Source organism: Amblyomma maculatum, chromosome 6, assembly GCF_055883805.1.
Source record: "Amblyomma maculatum isolate TAMU_Amacu chromosome 6, ASM5588380v1, whole genome shotgun sequence".
Classification (NCBI taxonomy): Eukaryota; Metazoa; Arthropoda; class Arachnida; order Ixodida; family Ixodidae; genus Amblyomma; species Amblyomma maculatum.
Window position 1 is genome coordinate 143,270,592 of NC_139349.1, and position 21,088 is coordinate 143,291,679.

The 21,088-nt window shown below is 46.1% G+C and overlaps 1 protein-coding gene across 3 annotated transcripts in view; it reads left to right on the forward strand.

Annotated features, from left to right (window-relative positions):
• Positions 1-21,088, forward strand: part of mor (SWI/SNF- related protein mor) — a 114,026-nt gene that overhangs the window by 39,441 nt on the left and 53,497 nt on the right. For all 3 annotated transcript variants that reach the window (XM_084607502.1, XM_084607503.1, XM_084607504.1), the window contains exons 13-16: positions 12,691-12,833; positions 13,897-13,968; positions 14,303-14,416; positions 17,439-17,968. In XM_084607502.1, coding sequence (XP_084463628.1) covers positions 12,691-12,833; positions 13,897-13,968; positions 14,303-14,416; positions 17,439-17,968 — 859 coding nt within the window. The remainder of the gene's footprint in view (positions 1-12,690; positions 12,834-13,896; positions 13,969-14,302; positions 14,417-17,438; positions 17,969-21,088) is intronic.

Genomic DNA, 21,088 nt, shown 5'->3' on the forward strand with positions numbered 1-21,088 from the left:
GTAGTCACGTGGTGTAAAGCATAACTACTGGACCATGTCACGCTGAAGGCTCGAAACCTGGCGTAGTATTGCTTTCGCAATGAAATGGTAGGCGGGGAGAAGAAAGGAGGAGAGATTGCCGAGGAGTAGAGGTCACGGGAAGGGCATCAGATGACCCAAGATAGATGGACGAAAGGGGGCGAGAGGTTGCACAAATTCAGGAGGTTAGAAGGCAGGAGCAGAAAGTGCAGAGGAGCACGAAGAGAAGCAGGCTGAAAGAAGCATCACAGAGGAGGCATAAGTGAACAAAAAGCAAGCCAAAGCATGCATAGGCATTATGTTCACTGATCAGAACAAATGACCTCTCAAGATTCTCTTGACTTCTAAAGATCCTCTTGACGTGCACTTATCAGTCAAGCGAGTACGCACTTCCAGTTGGCAGACACGATCTCGTTTTTATACGGTTACTCTTGATCAAAACAACGCATATCAGGATTGTGTGTGCTGTACAGTATTTGGCATGGTACCATTTTAGATAAACTAGTTTGCAAGCACTGCGAGGAAGAAAAAGTGATGGCGGACAATTTTCAGTTGAAACGTTTTTTTAGGGAAATCTGGGCCCCGCCGGGGTGGTGCAGTGGTAAGACGCCCGACTACTGTCCGGAGTTCCTGGGTTCGAAACCGACCTCGGGGGCGGCGTTTCGATGGAGGCGAAACGAAGGGGCGTCCGTGTGCTGTGTGATGTTAGCGCACGTTAAAGATCCCCAGGTGGTCGAAATTACTCCGTAGCCCTCCACTACGGCTCCCATTTCTCCTTCCACTTTCACTCCCACTTTCATCCGTTCCCTTACGGCGCGGTTCAGGTGTCCACAGAGTAAGAGTGACAGATACTGCGCCTTTTCCTTCCTGTGAACTAATTATTAGGGAAATCTGGCTCTGCTGTGGGCTAAAAATATTATTGGAGGACGTCTTACTGTGGCTCTCATCACTAACCTGATTGGAGCAGAGTTGGGGCATAAATTGGAGATGAGATTATCACTGATAGGGCCGACCACTACTGGGAATGCTTAGGGCCGTGGTTGACTATGTATGTTGAGCTAGCCAACAAGGACAGGGTGTTTTGCGCCTGGGGTGTACCAGAGCAATAAGAAAATCGTTTTTCTTTCTGTGCACTTCATTAAATGTCAACATCAGGGATGCTTTGCTTTACCTGTGAGCTCCCCATAAGAGAGGCAGCATGAAGGGTTGCCTTTTTCGGCTGCAACAAAAATAGCACGGCTGAAGACAGTACTGTATAGAGGTGCTGTTAATGGGGTTAGAGGTGTTTTCATGTAGAGAGAGGGAGAGTGAGAGAGAGGCAGCATCAATGGGCAGTGCATGGCACTGACATGATCCAAGCAGCTTCCCCACTGGGCACCACATTGTGGATACATTCACCTTTGCACCAGATGTCAATATAGTGTCCCGTTATTTTATTGGAAAATGGTTAGGGTGACCAAGTTGAGGCGGTGTGGTAGGGACTGCTGACCTTTCAGCCTTAACTGCACTGGATGGTTGGTTCTTGCTCTCGCATCCAGCTTGGGCATCTTTTGTGTCATTTTTCATGCCCGCCGACTTATATGCAGTTTTACTAAGTGTGCAGTTCCTTAGAACGTGTAGTTGCTAATGTGCATGCATTATCATGCCTTTTTGTGCTTTTACGATGCAGTGTGCCAAATAATTACTTAAGCTCGAAACCTTTATTATAATCAGGCCACTTTTTCGAGCATGATCTGTTAGGTGCAAATGTGGAGATTTACTGTACACAGTTTCAGATTTCTTTGTAGCTTTGAATTTTGCTGCTTAGGCTCTGCTCCTTCCCTTCATAATGTAGTAGGCTGCATTCTTGTCCTGGGTATGAGCTTCTGGACTTATGAACGTGTGTTACTGGCTGCATTGTTTGCACCCGGGGAAGCTATGCACTAATGTTTATGTGGGCAGCCTCGGCAGAAAAAAATGGAATGGCGTTGCAGAGAACTGAAGCAAAGAGCTTTCCGAGCGCTTTTACTGTGCCCTTCATTTTGTTGTGATGCATCCATGCCACATTACCCAGTTGCCAGCAGTGCATCCTTTAGTTAAGAATAGGGAGTGTTTGGTTTTTTTTGCACGTGGCTGCAATAACTAGCTACAGGAATGGTGCCATCCGCGTTGGATTGAGATGAGAGCACAGCATTTGCTTTAAATTGCTTTCTGGTGTATGCCCGGCATCTGAAGTCATAACAAGCAGCAGCTTTGCACCGTGTTTCGTATATCCAGCTAATAGCTTGGATGGGCGGCGTTTCTTGAGCTTGGATTTTTGTTGTTGTGTCGCACATTTTGTCTTTCTCGTTTTGTTACAGGTCAGTGGGAGCCCAGTAGCCCGGGCAGAGATCGTTCGCAGCCAGCATCGGCCGCTGCCAGCACAAGTGGGGTAGCAGCTCCTAAGCCAAAGGAGGGTGGCGACAACGGTATCTCTTCGGCCATTGTGCGGCCTGATGCTGTGTCTAGTGCAGCCGCTCTCTCTCCTGGTGTGACTCCAAGAGGCTGCGTGGTCCCTTGGAAGATAAAACTGAGCCAAGCGAGTGAAAAGCAAATTGCTCTCATGCGAGAAGAGTACAGTGTTCGTATGCGGCTGCTGCGAGAGCTACACCGGCGTGCTCAAGAAGAGCGGCGACAAAAGATGGCTTTCAGAAATGAACTGCACCAACTGGAGATGCAAGGGTTGCAAATGGAGCACCAAGAGCAGCTTTTTAAAATGAAAGTTCTAAAAATTGAAACAGAGAGAAAGCAAGAGCTTCTCAAATTTGATATGGAAAAGCAAGAGCTTCTCAAACTTAAAATGGAGAAGAAGCAAGAACTCTTCAAACTTGCAATCGAGAAGCAAGAACTCAATCCTGGAATGGAGAAGGAGCAAGAGCTGCTCAATCTTGGAATGGTCAAGGAAGAGCTCATCAAACTTGGAATTAAGGAGAAGCAGGAGGTTCTCAAACTTGAAATTAAGAAGAAACAAGAGCTCCTCGAACTTGATATAAAGAAGCAAGAGCTCTTTAAACTTAAAATGGAGAAGGAACAAGAGCTCTTCAAACTTGAAATGGAGAGCAAGCAAAAGCTCTTCAAGCTTGAAAAAGAAAGGCTGGAGCAACTGTGCAAGATGTGGGGTGCTCGTGATTAAACAGTTGGCAAACCTCAGGGAACTTGGAATGTGGTCGCAATGCTTTCACAAAAATTGAATGATACGAGTGGCCTTACAGCTGGTTCAGTGGCACGGGTGTTTGAACCATTGAACAGCGAACAGCAGAAGGTGAAAAGTTGTGCATGTCGAGGTTTCTTATTGTCAGCCAGCAGTTACAGTTGAACTTGGGTGGCGACGCGTGCTTTGGACAGTGTTTATAGATTGTGCAACCAACAGCCTGTGCTGTGCTGCAAGAAATAATACAAGTATAGTTAAATCTCGTTACAAGAGACACTTGAAAATGGTTTGGTTGGTTTTCCTTTGTCTGCCATGTTAACAACATTGCATACAAGAGACATGGTTACAAGAGACACTCGGTTACTAAGGACAATTTTTTCAGGTTCATGGAGTAAATTCTTCACTATTTAGAAGAGACACAACCCAGGTGTGCTCATGCAATGCATCTGGAACGTCCAACTCGTACATGATGCACATCAGATTCCCTTAGCTAAATTTTGTTCCCTATCAGTGTCCTTTTTGTTGTGTATGTCAGGAACTGAGGAGTGCTTCTTTGTGATTGGAAATTCAGGCATGGTGCTAAATTCGTTCACAAACTATCCCAGTTAAGAGCATTGACATGATTGGAAAGTCAAAACGGCATCGCATTACCGTTACCTACAAAGCAAATCAAAATGCATGAATGACATCCAGCATTTTTAACTCTTCACTGTTAAAATTTGATCACAAGATGAAAGCTTAGAATTCTGATGTCTTTCTCGTTGTGAATCATCTGAGGGTGACGAGCATGTAAGAGTGCCTCAAAGGTATTAGAGCAACAGGAAGGCTTGCAAAGTGAAGTGCTTTACCTCCAGAATTTGGGAAGGAATACACTCTGCACTCACAAAAATACATACTAGTAGTATGAATAACTTCTTTAAGCTTTCCTTAACAATTTCCTGTTAATGCGTGTGAATGCATTTACTATATGCTGATGTGCAGTAAACTGATCAACACAGTGATTTTTAAATTCTTGGTTACAAGAGACATGTTTTTCGGGTCCCGTGAGTGTCTCTTGTAACGAGGTTTTACTGTGTTCACAAACATAAGATGGACGCTACCACTTATTGGCACGCACTAAATTTGACTTCCAAATACGAGTTTGAAAGGACCAGGAATTTATTCGTCTCAACTCAAATGCTTCTAAGAAAGGTAGGTGCATAAGCATGCTTGGAAGTTTCCAAATATGTGAGAATAGCCTCCGGTTCATTGCTGTAGGGAAACCAATATAAACTCCAGATAGAGCATTTGTTGCACTATGCGTGAAGTGAGCCAGTTTATTTTGTGCACACCCACATTATTTAGTCAGTGGGAGGCATCGCTCTGCACATTATGTATGCGTGATGCCGAGATCTGACCATGTACTTGCAAGAAAGCTTCCCCTCAGGAACAAATCTCCTGCAAGGCAGCTTTACCGCTGTCCTCCGCAGTGGTGTACAGAAGCCCTCTTGTGGGGGCCTGCTGTCTTGCGTCCGTCTTTGCGCTGTAAAAATGAATGTATGTAACCAACTCGTCCAAAATGTTGTATTATATTTTTTTCCCTGAGGCGATGCTCGGTTCAGGCGCTTTGTTACCAAAGGAGGCTTGGCCCGGCATTGAAAGACCCTGGGCTCGGCCTGGCCCTTGCTAGCACTCTGGGTCTGGGCCCGGTTCAGCTTGGCCTGCTATAATTGCAGTTGAAGCTGCGATATAGAAATAAATAATTTCAGGATATTTTTTAAATCTTGAAGTGTTGAGTGCTCATGTTTCAGGGGAGAAATTTTTGGAACATACATAGAGGCTGTGTGCATACATAGAATTATCATTTGAAGCTATTAGAGATTTAGTGTAGAGCGATCCGCCACTGTGGCCCTCGTGCGCTGATTGGTCCCGAGGCGGCAGGTCTATGTGTAGACTTCCAGCATGTGGCGCCATCTATCGGTGTCAAGGGGTTCTCTGCATTCACATTGGAACGCACGGTGGTGGATCACTGTAACGGATTGTGGTGCACTAAAACTGTAATAGTAGGCAATGGTGAAGGCTAGAGGCATATGTGGCGCTCAGAGTTCTGCAGCACTGAAGTTTCTTCTGCTGCATCCACTGGCAGCTGAAGTGACTAATACTTTCTTAGCAAGAAGAGCAAGTTTGGGGTGTGCAGCTTGTTTGCTTCTCCAAAACTGTGCTAGCTCCAACTAAATGGTGGATTCTGGGGCCAAGTGGACTCGGTTAGCTCACCTTGCTCACCGTGCCGCCGCTGCACTGTCTGGAGTGAGAAACATGGGGCAATCCAAGCACAGCAGCTTCTTTGGCTTCGTGCTATGCCGAGACGCAATGCCGAGACCTGCAGCAAGCCGCAAGCGAGAGGCAACAGTGAGGTGCGGACTTTGAAACCAATACCCAAACATTAATATGCAGAAGACTAAGGTAATGTTCAACAACCTTGGGAAGGAACAGCAGTTTACAATAGGTAGCGAAGCACTCGAAATGGGAAGCCAATATATCTATTAAGACAGACGTCCAAGTTCTCTCCCGACGCAAATCCCCCTTTCCTCAAAGCACCTTCGCTGTGAATGGATCTCTGCTAGCTGTCACGAAAACGACATCTTGTGCACTGTTGTTTCGACTTTCTTTTTTCTTGATTTCCACTAGAATGTCAGTAACTATGGTTATTTCTCTTACCCACTCTACATACATCTTATCCCTTAATGTTATGCCTATTATTTTCGGTTCCATAGCTCTCTGAGTTGACCTCAAAAGAACCCTTTTCATTAGCCTCCATGTCTCAGTACCCATAAGTGAGTACAGGTAAGATGCAACTGTTGTATACTTCCCTCTTGAGCGATATCGATCACAATCTGCGAGTACTTGGCAAATACGCTGCAACCCAATCTTATTCTCCTAGTTATTTTCCTTTCATTTTCCGGATCTGTGGTTACATACTACCTCTCCAATGTAGACATGTTCACTTACTGCTTCCAGTGCTTCGCTACCTGTTGTATACTGGTGTTTTTTTGCGAGGCTGTTAAACATTACCTTAGTCTTCCGTATATTAATTTTAAGGCCCACCTTTCTGCTTTTGCTGTCTAGGTCATAATCATTCTGTGCAATTCATACCCTGAGTTACGTAAGTGGCACCACGGTGCCATCAATAAATCACAGATTACTGGGGTATTTTCCATCAACCCTTAACCCTAACTGCTCCCATTCCAGGTCTCTGAATACTTCCTCTAAGCAAGCGGTGAATAGTACCTGAGAGGTTGTGTCTCCTTGCCTAACACCTTTCACAACTTCATCAGCATGCTGCATCATGCTCACTTATTGGTGTGCAATGATCACTCATGCTGCGTCATGCTCACTAGCATTTAGCTTAGTTCCGTGGATTCCAAAAGCCTCCCTGTGAAGTGTATAGTTTATAAATACAAATGAAATGTTAGCCTTCTTGACAAGGCCCATCGAACCTGCCGGTCTGCCTAGCATGCGTGGGCACCACCACTGCGTGCTGCCACGCACATATCCCAAAAATGTTTGTGCAGAACAAGAAAAAAAAAATTAAATCTCGACCTTTGAATGTTGTTCCAAGCTCTGTACCAAAGCAACTCATTATGGTGACCAAGTTATCCACGAAACTCAATGAGCTGTGGCCTGCCAGACATGTTGTGACTCTCTCTCTCTCTCTCTCTCTCTCTCTCTCTCTCTCTCTCTCTCTCTCTCTCTCTCTCTCTCTCTCTCTCTCTCTCTCTCTCTCTCTCTCTCTCTCTCTCTCTCTCTCTCTCTTTCTCTCTCTCTCTCTCATTCACGGAAAGCAAAAGCTTGGAAAGAAAAAAAAAACTTCCTGGTGGATTTCATTGTCTGCCTATCTGGCTTTGCACGTCACATGCCATTTCTCTCACTTTTCGTGCAGCCATGGCGTTTGAGCATGGCATTTTCCAATTTCTTTCACATGCTTGTTCTCGATGCTGGTGCCACCTGTTTCGTTCATGCAAGGCGTGATAAACATCTCGTAGATGCTGCGAGGCTTCATCTGTTTAGTTCCTTGGCAGCTGGTGACGTAGCTTGCTTTTACTGCCACTGAAGAGCTATCCAGATGAAGTGAAAAGTTTCTTAAAGGAAAATGTTCGAAAACTGCTCAGGTTGAATGTGGCAACATGAAATAAAAGTCCGTAGGCACACTGACGACATCTGGCATAGGTGCTGACAATATGCAATGCACTAAGCAAAACGATTGGCTAGCGAAAATGTAATTCTAGTCCTGCACCCCCTAACCTGTTAGCTGTGGCAATTGCAACATGCAGCAAGTCAAAGCCACTGCCTGTCAACCAATAAAGCAAGGTTAATGTTTTACACCTCTATTTTCTCTTTCCCCTTTTTGATGTTTCTCCAAGCTGAGCATTGTCCACTCCACATCAGTGTCATTGATGTTCCTGTATAAATAAATATAACACCTTAGTTTCTATGTATTGTCATATTCTTCTGAATATCCACTGAACACTGGTAGAGGGGGGAAGCCTCACTTTGCAGGCCGGGCCAACATTTCGACAAGTGGACTTGTCGTCTGGGCAGAACGATCACCACTGGCAGTGGTTTAAATATGCTTTTGCTTACGAAGAAGGGAAGCTGGGGAGGGGGAGGGTGGATGAGGGGTAGGGGAAAGTGGGTTAGAAGAAAGTAGGTCAAGGAGTGGAAAAAAAAAAAAATGCTTCTTTAGTATGTATTTCTCAGCCTGGAACTGGTGATCCTGTGGCCGGAAAAAGAAATAAATGCGGCAGTACTAGGAAAAACTGCAATGCGGGGTGGATGGTTAGTCAGCACCTAAAGCAGGTTCTGTGCAGACACACCTTTCTTGTAAAAGGACAGGCATTCCAAAGGGTCCTGATAAATAATATATCTGCAGGGGAACAATTCTCAAAAGCTTTCCGCAAAAGGGGGAGAATCACAAAGAAACAGAATAATAACAGGACAGTGAACCACACCTGCCATGCCGGAAAACAACTAAGTAGGCAGTGATAAGAAGGAAATGTGTTTGGAGAAACACGTGCAGCTTATGCTATTGCAGAGGGGGAATAGAGCGAACACATGCTGTGAATAACTACAATTAGAGCTCTATGGGATTGTTTTCCCGACTAGTTATGGTGCAGAGGGAATATATTTAACAGATTCTAATGTTCCTTTAGAAATATTTATTCCTGCTGGTTTCAGTGTTCTAAATTCATGGATTGGATATGCCTCTACATTTTCTGTCCCGTGCAGATATAAAGTCCGACTGGAGAATATATAATTTAATTTCTTCGAACTTATGGTTTTTTTTTGATTGAAAGGAAACTGCTTTTGGGAGGTTTTTGCCTGTGTCTGCCCGATGGCCATTAAGCTTTATGCTCATTGGTTGCCCTGTTTCTCCGATGTACTGTTTATAACTGAAGGAGCATTCAGAAGGTAGACAACGGAAGATATGCAAGTAAAGCCTGATTTTATGTGAAAAGTGAAATCGCTTGCAGTACTTTTAACCATGGTGTCTTTTATGTATATGATTGCACATCTTACATCTGGGTCTAGAGCAAGGATGTGGTTGTGTTAGATGCTTGTGCAGTTTAGAATATACTAGAACATCTCTGAGGTTTGTATTATGTTTGTATGTTGCCCTTGGTGCCTCTGGGAATATTTTCTTCAGGCGTTTGGAAGGCGTTTAGATTCACAAGGTTTCCGCAGAATCGTTGTTTATCATAGACATACCAGGTAGGCCTATTATTTCTAACAATAATACGCCTACAGAAAACCTCTCAATATTCCTAAATCACCACCTAGCAGACCTCCCGACCCAGCTTCCTTCGTTTGTGCTGGGCACACCTCACTTTCTCCGAATAATTGAGTGTATTAATAACACCATCAATCTTGCAGATGATTGTATACTTGTCACACTTGACGTCGCGGCACTCGACACTAATATTCCTATCGATGAAGGTATCGACGCCCTCTCTCAAGTATTAACAACCGCCATCTGCATGCCTCTGAACTTTATCTCTCGCTCCTTGACCTAGTCTTAACTTTAAATTATTTCGAGTTTGATTCATCCTATTATTTGCAGAAGCCTACCCTTCCTATCCTATAATTTGCCTCTAATCGTTAGCCTCTTTTCGGCATTCGTTGCAGTGCTACATATAATTATAATTGGTTTACAGGAATAGAAAGGCGCAGTATACTATCACACTTTCTCCAGCAAGTGTGAGTTTGGACTGTATTTGGAACCAGCATAGGTACTTCATTTGTGCCGACTTAAGCGAATATATTCATGGGAGTTCTAGAATCCAATGTACTAATTTCATTTTTGGAAAAACCACTTATATCCCTTCGCTATATTGATATTTTCATGATATGGCAGCATGGATCAGAACCACTCTAGTTGTTAGTCTTGCATCTTAATAGTCATCACTGTAGCATTAAATTCACTTGTCAGTTGTCTCAATTCAAAATCGACTTTCTCGACACCACGGTGTCAGTGGAGAATGAAAAACTTAAAACTTCCTTGTACAGAAAGCCAACGGATAAGCAACAATGCCTATATTTTATAGTCATCGTCTGAGGCAAGGAATATTTGTAGGACAGGCGAGTGTCGCCTTAGAAGAATATGTGGCAATGACAATGACTATCTAAACGAACTACATTTATTGAAAGCAACACTATTCAGAGGAACATTGCTGATATTACGGACCCAAATTCTTTCAAGACTGCCGTATGTAATCTATATTTATAGATGATAGTCAATTGTTTTTGTTCGTTTTCAGTGACATTGTTGACTGTCGGAAATGTTTTCTTTTGTCTCAAGTGCTTTTCCGCTTTTTTTTTTTTTTTGCGCCAATCCTCCTTTTTTTTTTTTATTTTGATCACTTTTCGCCGTGTTATTGTTTCTCCTATGTTGTTTTATGGTGCACTGTACCCTGTACCAATGTATCTTTCCCACTCCCCTCTTTAAAGCCTTCGGGCCCTGAGGGTATATGAATAAATAAATAAATAAAACTATCCCAGTAACTCCTTTAATACGGCCCTCGAAAAAGCAAGCACTTTAAACCACAATGATGTGCTCGTGAAATGACCAAAGGCCAACACTGATTGCCAGCCTTCTTTTGTAACTAAATACTGCCTTTCCAAACATAAACAATTTTTTGCGGAAATACCACTCCATGCTAACATGTAATGAACGCCTGAAGAAAATATTCCCGGAGGCGCCAAGGGCAACTTACAAACCTAATACAAACCTCAGAGATATTCTAGTACATTCTAAATACGAAAATAAGCATCCAACACAACCACATCCTTGCTCTCAACTCAGATGTAAGATGTGCAACCATATACGAAAAGACACCAAGGGTAAAAGTACATAAAATCAGGCTTTAATTGCACATTTTCAAATGTAGTCTACCTTCTAGAATGCTCCTTCTATCATGAACAGTACATCGGAGAGACAGGGAAATCAATAAACATAAGGCTTTTTTAAAAGTCCACAGAAACGGTCACCAAGAAGCCACTGATAAACGTGCTCAGTGTGTAGAACGAATCCTTTTGAGCATTAACCCAAAGTATAACTCCTTGGAACAAAGCCAGCGATTTATTATTTTTAAAATAGCGTTCTTTGAAATTCACGGGCAGAGAAGTTGTCGCTTGGCGGTGCCGCATGGAACTATATCCTTAACCCGTGACGTCACGGGTGAGTTGACTGGCAAGGCTTGCTAGAAGCTGCCTTTCGCTGCGGCCACTGCAGCCATGACGTCATGGACACACATTCGGTAGCTGCGAAAGTCGTCTGCTCATGCGCTGCGCGATCTCCTCAGGCGCCTCAGGCGTGTGCGGGCTGTTGTTACACAGCTCGCCGCCCTTCTCGGTTAGGTGGCCATTGCGCATCAAGTATAACAACCGAAGTGACGCAGTGATCGGCGGAACGAAACTGAATTTATTATATAATGTGGTTTCAGGAATACCGGAGTGTCGTCCGATGAGGCGTCAACAGCATGGTCAAGAACCGCACTATGGCAGCACCTCCTCGACCGCCGTAAACACCTGCTCAAGCCAGCTGCCGCTGGTGCATTTTGGCTCATCTGGGCCCGTATTCCGAGCTTGCGTCGTTATCGAGATGTCACTATCTCAAGTGACCTCGAGTCATCCGATTGGTGGAAACGCCGGAACATTATATTGCCGCCTCTTCCAGTTCCGTAGTGGTCACACCCGGTTCCGGCGTTTCGACCAGTCAGATGGCTCGAGGTCACGTGAGATGGCGACACTTCGGTAACGACGCGAACTCTGAATACGGGCCCTGATCTGCTCGTACTAACTCTGCGATTAATGCGTCGCCAGAGTTAATCCTATGATTTTTTTACCATGCCAGGATAGGATTCACAATAAGACAGTGTCATAAGTAGACGATTTACGACAGAGTTGACCAGTTCCAAAGCGCCAACCGCCGCGGCTTCGAAGCGAAACAATTTAGGCCTAGTGACGACTAGGGACGCTCACGTACGGCGCCGTCGTTTGCCGTGCTCGCACGCTCCACCCCTGCGGTAATTGTGCAATGTACCTCAGCCTGCTCGCGGCATCCCGTTGCTGCAAGCGTTGCAAACTCTAAGGCTGTGCATTTTTTGATGTTCTGCTCAGCAACAAGCCGTTCAAACGATACTGCAGGCAGGACAAGGCTCCAGTACGCAGTCGCTGCGCTGTCGGCCGTAATCGAAGACGTCGGACGGCACAGCAGACACTGCATATTCTATATATCGATCTTTAACCGTGATACAGTGGGCAAATGAATAACTTTATGAAGCAGACGCGCTCGTACGTTTCGCGCACTCGGGCGCCGACGAGTAGCCTCCATCAACAGACGCCGCCATAACCTCGGCTAATGACGCAAACCGAAGTCGCCAAGCTCGGTTTGCGATAACCACGGTTAGTGGTGTAACCGTGGTTTGGTCCGCCGTGTAACATGGGCTAACCACGGTTTTGCGTAACCGCGGTTACGCTAACCGTGGTTAATCCTGCTTGTGAACAGGGGCTGCTCGAACTGGCGAGCGAGGACGGGTTGACGCGAGTACTCCTAGCGAGCGAGCGCGCTGCAACTGGAAGTTCGTCGAAGTGATGTATTTCTGGGTGGAGCTTTGAACTTGCTTGTGTTCTTTATTTTTTTATGACTCCCTTCGGCGTACGAGTTGAGTATTCCTTGTGCTTTTGCTTGCAGAATTTGTTCGTTTCAGATGACACCAATCATTTTCTTGACCTCTTGAGAATTGTATCATCAAGGTTCTGCTGTATTGTGAACAAACCACTTACATCTTTAATCCGCTGAGGATCATCCATGCATGAAGCCAACTGTGCGAATAAGCGCGAGGATAAAAACTGCGATAATAAAGGGAAGAAGGTAAAACCACAACACAGATGGAAAAGTTGCCTGGCTCATTCAAAGTTGGGGTGGCTGTGGTGTATTCTGAACAGGGCGCGTCCTTATATCGCAGGGTGACCGGGACAAGGGTTCCCGGCCAGGCAGCCCCAATGGTGTGGGCAAGAGTGAGAAGGCGGAAGCGCATGACGACAACGTCACCGAACAGGCGAACCACATTATCATCCCCAGCTATGCAGCCTGGTTCGACTACAACAGGTGAGCAGTGCCTTTGCGTATACCTGCGATAGTGCATTGGAGAGGCGCAGGGGCAAAGATGTTCGGTGCAGCTGGTCATGGAAGGAAGCTGAAAAATGCTCATTTCTCGTCGAGGTTGGAACCAGGGTGCACGTTGTGACTAAAGTACTCTGCTGGTGTACAGTGGCAAATTGTCCTAAGCGTTGAGCAGTAAGTGATGCTTATATAGATTGCTTGGAGGACCTGTGAGCATGAGCATTTAAAAGAAAAAGTTACGCTGTTTGTGAGTCCTCAGTCAGTCCATGTTACTGGGTGCGGTTCAAGTGCGAAAAATGCATTGTCGTCGCCTTGGGGCATTTTGTCATTTAACTTTGGCCCCTGTGCACACTGTAAGCGCTGTTGGAGTCTCATTGTCTCTAGCCATGAGAGTGGGTGTAGGAAGAGCGCGGCTTGTTAGGCTCAGTAGTGCACTTTTGATGCGCAGTAGATGATGAGAGACACGGAATCGGGCGTGACCAGCATGAGCTGTTGTGCTGTTCCTGTTTGTTTAGTACAGTGTAGAGAAACCATGATGGGCATGCTACTAAGGGGGCTGACTAGTTCTGAAGGAACTGATCACATTGTCAGACTCATGTGGAAGTAGTCAAGTGCTAGTTCATTAGATTTGCAGTATTTTTGTTGTTGAAAGAGAAAGTTCCGGGAGACCTCTAGGTTTTGTCATGTCTGGAGTGATATGCAGTGTTTTGTATGTTATGCTTGGTCTCGCAAGCATGCAGTGTTGCAGTTAATTGCAGTGCTGGTTTATGGGCGCGCATGCAAGACAGCACCTGTCCTCCTATGTGGCACTGCCATTTTGTAGAGAAACGGATATAACAGCGCCCGTGTCCGTGTTTCTTCCTTCCGTGTTTCGTTCTGTTCTTTGCGCTGTTATATTTGTTATGCAGTACCAACTAGCCCGGCATCTTACACTTGTAGAGAAAGGTGTGTGTGTGTACATGTGTGGTGAAACTGGTGAATGTACTGTGTTCAGTTGAGTAATGTGCTTTTGCAAATTGCTCTTCACCCTACTCTTTTCTCTTTGCAGTATTCATGCTATTGAGAGGCGTGCTCTGCCAGAGTTCTTCAACGCCAAGAACAAGTCCAAGACACCCGAAGTGTATGTCTGTTTTTGTACGGCACTACACGTGTTTTAAGGCTTGTTCGTTTTCCCCCTTTCCTCCGGTCACTTGTAGTTTCTTTATCGCTGTAATAGATTGCTGTTTTACTTTTCTTGTGCAGTCTTGCTGTAGCCTATCCTTTATCGTAATATGTTTATATTGTGTAGCAGGAGATCGTAGTGTGTGCCATGGGAGAGCAAGGGAGAGCAAGTTCCAGAAAAAGAGAACCTTAGGTGTGAGAGGTCTTTTGGTTCCTGTTCGGACTGAAGAAATGTTCACTTTCTTTCCCTTCTTTTGAAGTTGTGCATGCATTGTCTGATTGCATTTTTGCAGGTACATAGCGTACCGGAACTTCATGATTGACACGTATCGGCTCAATCCTACGGAGTACCTGACAGTGACAGCATGCCGGAGGAACCTGGCGGGAGATGTGTGCGCCATTATGAGGCAAGTGGGCTGTCGAACCAGCGCCTTGTGTCGGTCACAGAATAAGGCAGCCTCACTTCACTGTAGTACCTAATTAAAAGGACAGGAAAGAAATGGTAGGTGTAACGTTGAGAGATAGGAAGCGTGCAGAGTGGGTCAGAAAAATAACTCGAGTTACTGACATGCCAGTAAAATCAAGAAGAAGAAATGGGCATGGGCAGGGCGTGTAATGCGAAGAGAGGAGAACTGATGGTTGTTTAGGGCAACAAATTTGATTCCAAGAGAAATAAAGCGGAGCAGGGGATGGCAGGAAGTTCGGTGGGTGGATGAGGTTGAAAAGCTCGCAGGGGTTAAGTGGATGCAGCTAGCACAGGACCGAGCTACCATATTTACCCAAGTCTAATGCGCCCCTTATTCTACCACGCACCCAATTTACATGACCTAAAGAGAAAAAAAAAAACTGGAAGCCCTTATTGTAACGCGCACATGGCCGACTGCAGTGAGCAAGAAAAAAAAACAACTGCGAGCTCCAATTCTAATGGCCATATGAATTCAGCGAATGAAGCACGCAAAGGTTTTTCTTTTTTGCACGTAGAAACGGGCTGTTTATTCACGCGAACTTAATCACTACAGCTTTTACTAGCTTAGCTCAAGGGACTTTACCTTCAGCACCTCGGAAGTCACGGGCAGTGACCGACCCCACAGCTGCCTTGTTAAATCAGCCAAGTCATGTCCAAGGTCTGGAAACCTCACCGCTTGCGGACTGTGCCGGCCTTTGCTTGACTTGACTTTGATTGACTTTTTCAAAAAGTCGTGGCCAGTCACAGATAGAAGTCTAAAACATGCCAAAACGACGGGCTGCTTCCCTATTGCCGCTCTCTCCAGCACGTAGAAGAACCTTACGCTTAAAACTGTTCTCTTGGCTGACACTACATGTCTTTGTCGCTGCTGCGGAATCGATTATTGGAAAGGAGAGGCTACGGATTGGTTAACAACAAAGCACCAGGTTCCAGAGATGCCGAAAACGACGCGGAAACATATTGGTATGGTTGCCAACCGCATGTGAGCTGCCGTACCCGCGTTGTCGCGATGGCAATGGGCAGCTATAGGCTAGTTTTAGTTTATACTTGAATTTAAAGTGCATGCGATTTTAGCATATATTTTCGGGCAAAAAAAGGTGCGCATTGGAATTGGGTAAATACGCTAATTGGAGGGATATGGGATAGGCCTTTGCCCTGCAGTGGGTGTTGTTTGGCTGGTGATAATGATGGTGATAATGATAAAAGGACCCCCAATTTAGGAAGTATTTCATGATATGCGGGTAATAGAAGCAATGTAAATTATTCCTAATTCAGCATCGATCTTATACAGTCCATAAAGATGGATATTCAGGTGATTGCAGCAGTGCTCTGTGGAGGCCATTCCAGTCAAAGAGACGAATGATGTAGCAAACACATATGCAGTAAACCCTCGTTAACACGAACTCGCATATCTCGAAAAATCGGTTAAGTTGAAAATTTTCCATGCCGCGCCTTCACCTCCCATTTGTGCTATGTATATTAGCTCCCGTTTATCTCGAAGCATTTCTCGGGCGTAATGCAGATATCTCGAAGATTTGACCGGAAGAACCGAAGGCAAAGCTCATTACCGAAAGGTGATAGGGGCTCCGAGCGAGCATTTTGTTTCTATACTAAATGCCGAACGCAGTCACATTCGAAGAGCGAATACAAAATTTCCGCGGACGCAGTTGTTTTTCGCCTTGGGACCAGTCATGTGAGCGCCGCTCACGCGCGGGGGCTGATGGGTCTTATCGGGCAGTCAGTTCTGCCAGTTCAGCGTAGTTCAGTCAGTTGCCCTTCGCACGTGCATAGCGGCAAGAGCGATTTAGTGATTGTGTGGTTCTGTTTCGTCGCGCTATGTGCATGAAGCGTTGATTGATTTTTGTTGTGTATGTGGTGTCCGCAACGCTTGCTCCGCAACAAAGTTGAATGCAGCAGCGGCAACCAATGGTTTATGCGATGCGTTCAGCAGCTCAAGGACGCTTTTGTCGGGCCGAACGCCAACGTGAAGCAGGCAAGCATTACTTCCAAAATAATAAAATTGTTTTTCCTGAGAATTCTTTTGCGTTTATTACAAAAGCACCCCTTGTGCAGTGGAGCGTTGACGGGCGCGACGAGCCGAGGGCCGCCACAGCATTTTCGCTTGTCGCTGTCGCACTCAGGTTCTGGGTTTTTAGAAAATTTCGCGTCTCACCCAGAAGCAGCTCGCGAGGCAGCCAATCGCAGAAGGCTTTGGGCTACTCAATTTCCTTCCTGACCTTTTTTTTTTGCGAGCGAAGTTCGTTTTTCTAGTTTGGTTTGAGCGAAGAACGTGCAGACGCTCACTTCGTCTGATCCGTGCATATATGGGCACATCGAGACGATTGAGTAAAAGCTTGGTAGGGTAGTAAAGGAAAATAAAAAGGCTAGTGTGGCTAGATACTGTTAATTTTCGAAAGCAGAAGGAGAAAGCCACTGCTTGCAATGGAAGTATGCATCTGTAGCAGCAGACTGCTGCGTTGCGACCTTTTTTGGTTTTTTTTTAAACTCTATGCGTATAACATTTTATCAGTGTTATTGTATTTCGAGCTGTGCAGTATTAGAAATGGGATATAGCGTAACTGTACTCTCCGTGATCGAACGACGACGGGGCGGTAACAAAGCAACGCTGAAAACGTGCCCCTGTAACAGAGGTCGGCCTTTTCCTGTTGCCTGCATTCCTGGTTCAGCTCTCTCGGTGAGCAGTTGTGGTAATTCTTTAGTGTAACAACTGTTACAATATGCGTGTTACAGCTGGCGGCGATAGCGTTACCATAACTCAACATTGTTATTTCAACAAACAAGTAAAACAATGCACTCAAATTACGTTGCAGGGCGGAAGTTGCAAGAAGCATGTGGAGATAGGTGATATCAGGTTGCATTTATTTATTTATTATACCCTCAAGGAGGTACATCGGTTTCTTAGTTTCTACCTGCGAGTCTGATTGTTCTCAGTTGCCCGACAGGGTGCACGCATTCCTGGAGCAGTGGGGGCTGGTGAACTACCAGGTGGACGCCGAGAGCCGGCCGAGCCCCATGGGACCGCCGTCCACGTCTCACTTCCACGTGCTGGCCGACACCCCGTCGGGACTGCAGCCGCTCAACCCTCCCCGGACTCAGCAGCCTTCAGCAGCGCAGCAGATGCTGAACCTGGATAAGGCCAAGGAGGAAGGCGGCGGTAAGGACGAAGGGGGTGGCCTCCCCCCTGCACGGGGCGCCACCACCATTGGGGGCGACGCCCTTGGCCTCAAGATGGACCAGTACGCCAAGAAGCAGGCCTACCTGCGCCACAAGGCGGCCGCCACGGTTTCGCGTGAGTGGACCGAGCAGGAGACCCTGCTGCTCCTGGAGGCCCTGGAGATGTACCGCGAGGACTGGAACAAGGTGTGCGAGCACGTGGGCAGCCGCACCCAGGACGAGTGCATCCTCCACTTCCTGCGGCTGCCTATCGAAGACCCTTACCTGGACGACCCAGCCGCAGGAGGGGGTGCCTTAGGTGTGTTTGCTACTCCCCCCCCCCTCTCTCTCTTTTGCGTTTGTGCATTCTCTTCTTGCTCTCATTCAAACTGCTTCAAAGTGCATATGGAAACCTGCTTTAGGAGTGCAAAATGCCGGGCTAGTTGGTACTGCATAATGAAATAAAACAGCGCAACGAACGGGACGAAACACGAAGAAAGGGAGACAAAGACACAGGCGCTGTTTTAAAAGGCAGAAGAGGTTTCTTACCCCTGGGCTGATAGGACCAGCAGGTATGCTCGTTGGAAAAATGCAGTCGCAAGTCCAGAAACCTGATTGAACATTCATGCGGCGTTTCATGCGTCAAAACCAGAGGAATATATTGGCCAATCATGGAAAGAATTTCGGATACCATTGGGTTAAATGCTTCGTGGCTGCAATTCAAAAGGACGAGATAGTCATCCACGTAACGAAAAATTTTTACTATGCTCGTATCAGCGATCCTGTCATTCAACATCCTATCGTATCTAGCAAGAAACAGTTCGCTTAGAATAGGTGCTATGCAAGAGCCTATGCAAACACCTTGTTTCTGTATATATGTATGTTCACCTGACGTAACATAGGAAGAATTCAGATAAAAGTTCACAAGTCGTAGAAAATCGTCAATGGAAAGGCCTACTTCGTTCTGAAAATTTACGGCTCCGGAGGTGTTGATAGATTCCTCAATGCAAGACAGCAGTCCTCTGTGCGGTAAAGAATAACACAAATCTTTGATGTCTACCGAGAAGGCGTTCAGGTTGCAGTTATGTTTGATACTTAAAAAATCTATAACCTTTTCTGAGCCATCGATCACAAAGGGGTCATCAACTGTCAGCAACTTTAACTTATCTCTAAGAAAAGTCGCGAGCAATTTCTGCCATGACTCCTTTTCGGATGCGATTACAAGGAAAGGTATTCCAGGCTTGTGCGTTTTAGCAGAAAAAAACACAGTTCCACTGAGACGACTTGCAGCTTTAAGTTTACAAGCCAAATTGTCCAGTTTGAGGGACTTACATAAAGCCACAGCTTGCTTTTTCACCTTGGAGAGGTTGGCGTGATTCCTATTGAACGCAGTCTCGAGGGCACTGGTAGCTCTTGAGCTAAATTCACCGGCCGATAGTACAGTGAAGCCGCCTTCTTTGTCAGATGGGACCAGAAGTAGTTCATTGTTTCGAAGATAGTTAATGGTCTGACGCACTGGAAACTTTTTGGAGGATGAATGGTACTTGCAGAGTACATCGACGCCTTCCGAGATGCATCTGGTCTTGTCGCTGTCGGGTGCTTTCTGTCCAACCATCCGCACCAGCCCGAGAAGCTCTGCGGCGGACTTTTTTGGTTCTATGGCAAATTTTGGGCCAAGGCTTGCGCTGTTTTATTTCATTCTGCTTTAGGAGCACATGCTGAGAAAGTGCTGGAATTGGGTCTTCTTGAAGTTTGGATGCGTATCTGTCGCGATAATTAATAACTGCGTCCCCAAATGCAAAGGGGGAGTGCTATCGCAAGCAGGTTCGAACAAGATCGCAAACAGATGAAACAAAACAAAATGAAGCCCACTTTATAATTTTAAGCTAGAACGCCAATAAGAAATCAGACATAACGCAAAACACACACACAAAACGTGCACAACACTACAATTTAACTGAAAGCGTTCACCGGATAAGGAATGTCCAGGAAAAAGTCTTGTAGTCCGGGCAGATGCGGTTGGGTGAGCAGTGTTGCATCGGCAGTGCAGCATTCAGGAATGTTCTACGAAGAGCCAGGTAAAAGCAGGAGCAGAGGGGACACACAGGAGACGCCAGTGGACTTGCGTTGGTAGCCCCAGGAACTTGGCAGTGGCAGCGTAACCAATTCTGTGACCAGCGTCAGAGCCATCGATGGCGTCCAGTCACTCTGATGACTTAAGGCCCGTTCACACTTGCGACTCGCAGCGGTCGCGCGACCGTTTTGGTCGAAAAGCGACAGTTGCAAATGGTCGCATCGGTCGAAAAGCGACTGCCGCGGGCCATTCAGGCACTGCTCGATTTCCAGTCGCGTGACAACTGGTCGCAAACCGTAAAACCAATCAGCGGCTCAGCTGACGTGAACGTAAGTTAGCTTTGCTCTATGTGGTGAACAGTCAAGGTAGACACGATGTGGAAAGCAAGTCGCATTCGCAAGTGTGAACATAGGTTGCACTCTGGTCGCATGCGACTGCCGGTTGCTCGTCCTTCGCGAGTCGCAAGTGTGAATAGACCTTTAATCAGGCCAGCTTTGCACTGGTGATCCAAAGAGGCCTTTTGGCAGTATGGACCAGACATCCGTCCTCTGCTAACCTCTATGCTCGAATACCGTTGCTTTGTTTTCCTCTTTTCCTCTATGCTTCGGTTTCCCGACACGTCGCCTCTCCGGTTTCAGTTGCAAGGTCCGGTTTCAATTTCGAAAGATGGGAGGCTGCAAAATGGTCTGGGTTACTTACTCCGAGAAGTGACAGAAATGTGACTCTGCACTTTCGTGTGTGCAGAAAGCATTTCAGGGAGCAAGATTAGGTTCGTGGAGTTGTCGCTCCACTGCTTCGCAAGTAGCAGTTGATGCCAAAGGAGCTGGCTGAAAAGCAAGTCCGCAGTTTAGACATCTAAAGTTGCTCTGTGTTATCCAAGACCTGGTATCATATTATCCCCAGTGCCTTGCTTTGCCTATCCTGAGAAATTTCAGGTGAGCAGTCAAATGGCAACATACCTGCCAGCACGAACTTAGACTGGCCCATGTTTGATTTGTTCAGCATTGGTACGACTTTGTGTTCTGCACAGCTCTGCAAGTAAAGTACAGTAAACCCTCGTTAACTCGGAGTTGTAAAATCCTGGAAAAATTTCAAGATAAGCGGAGTTTCGAGTTGAGCAAAATGCCGAAAATACCTGGCACCATTCCTGGCGATCCGTCGTGCACCGCCGCCACCAATGCCTGTCGTTGCCGCTGGTGCACACCACACGGAGTGACGGGACTCTGCGACAGAGAGGCACGCTTTCAGCACTGCTTTGTTAGCGCCCCATTGTCGTTAGGTCAAGGGGAGTACAGTTACGCTATATCCCTTTCCTAACACTACACAGATTTTATATTGAAATACAATAACACTGATGAAAATTTG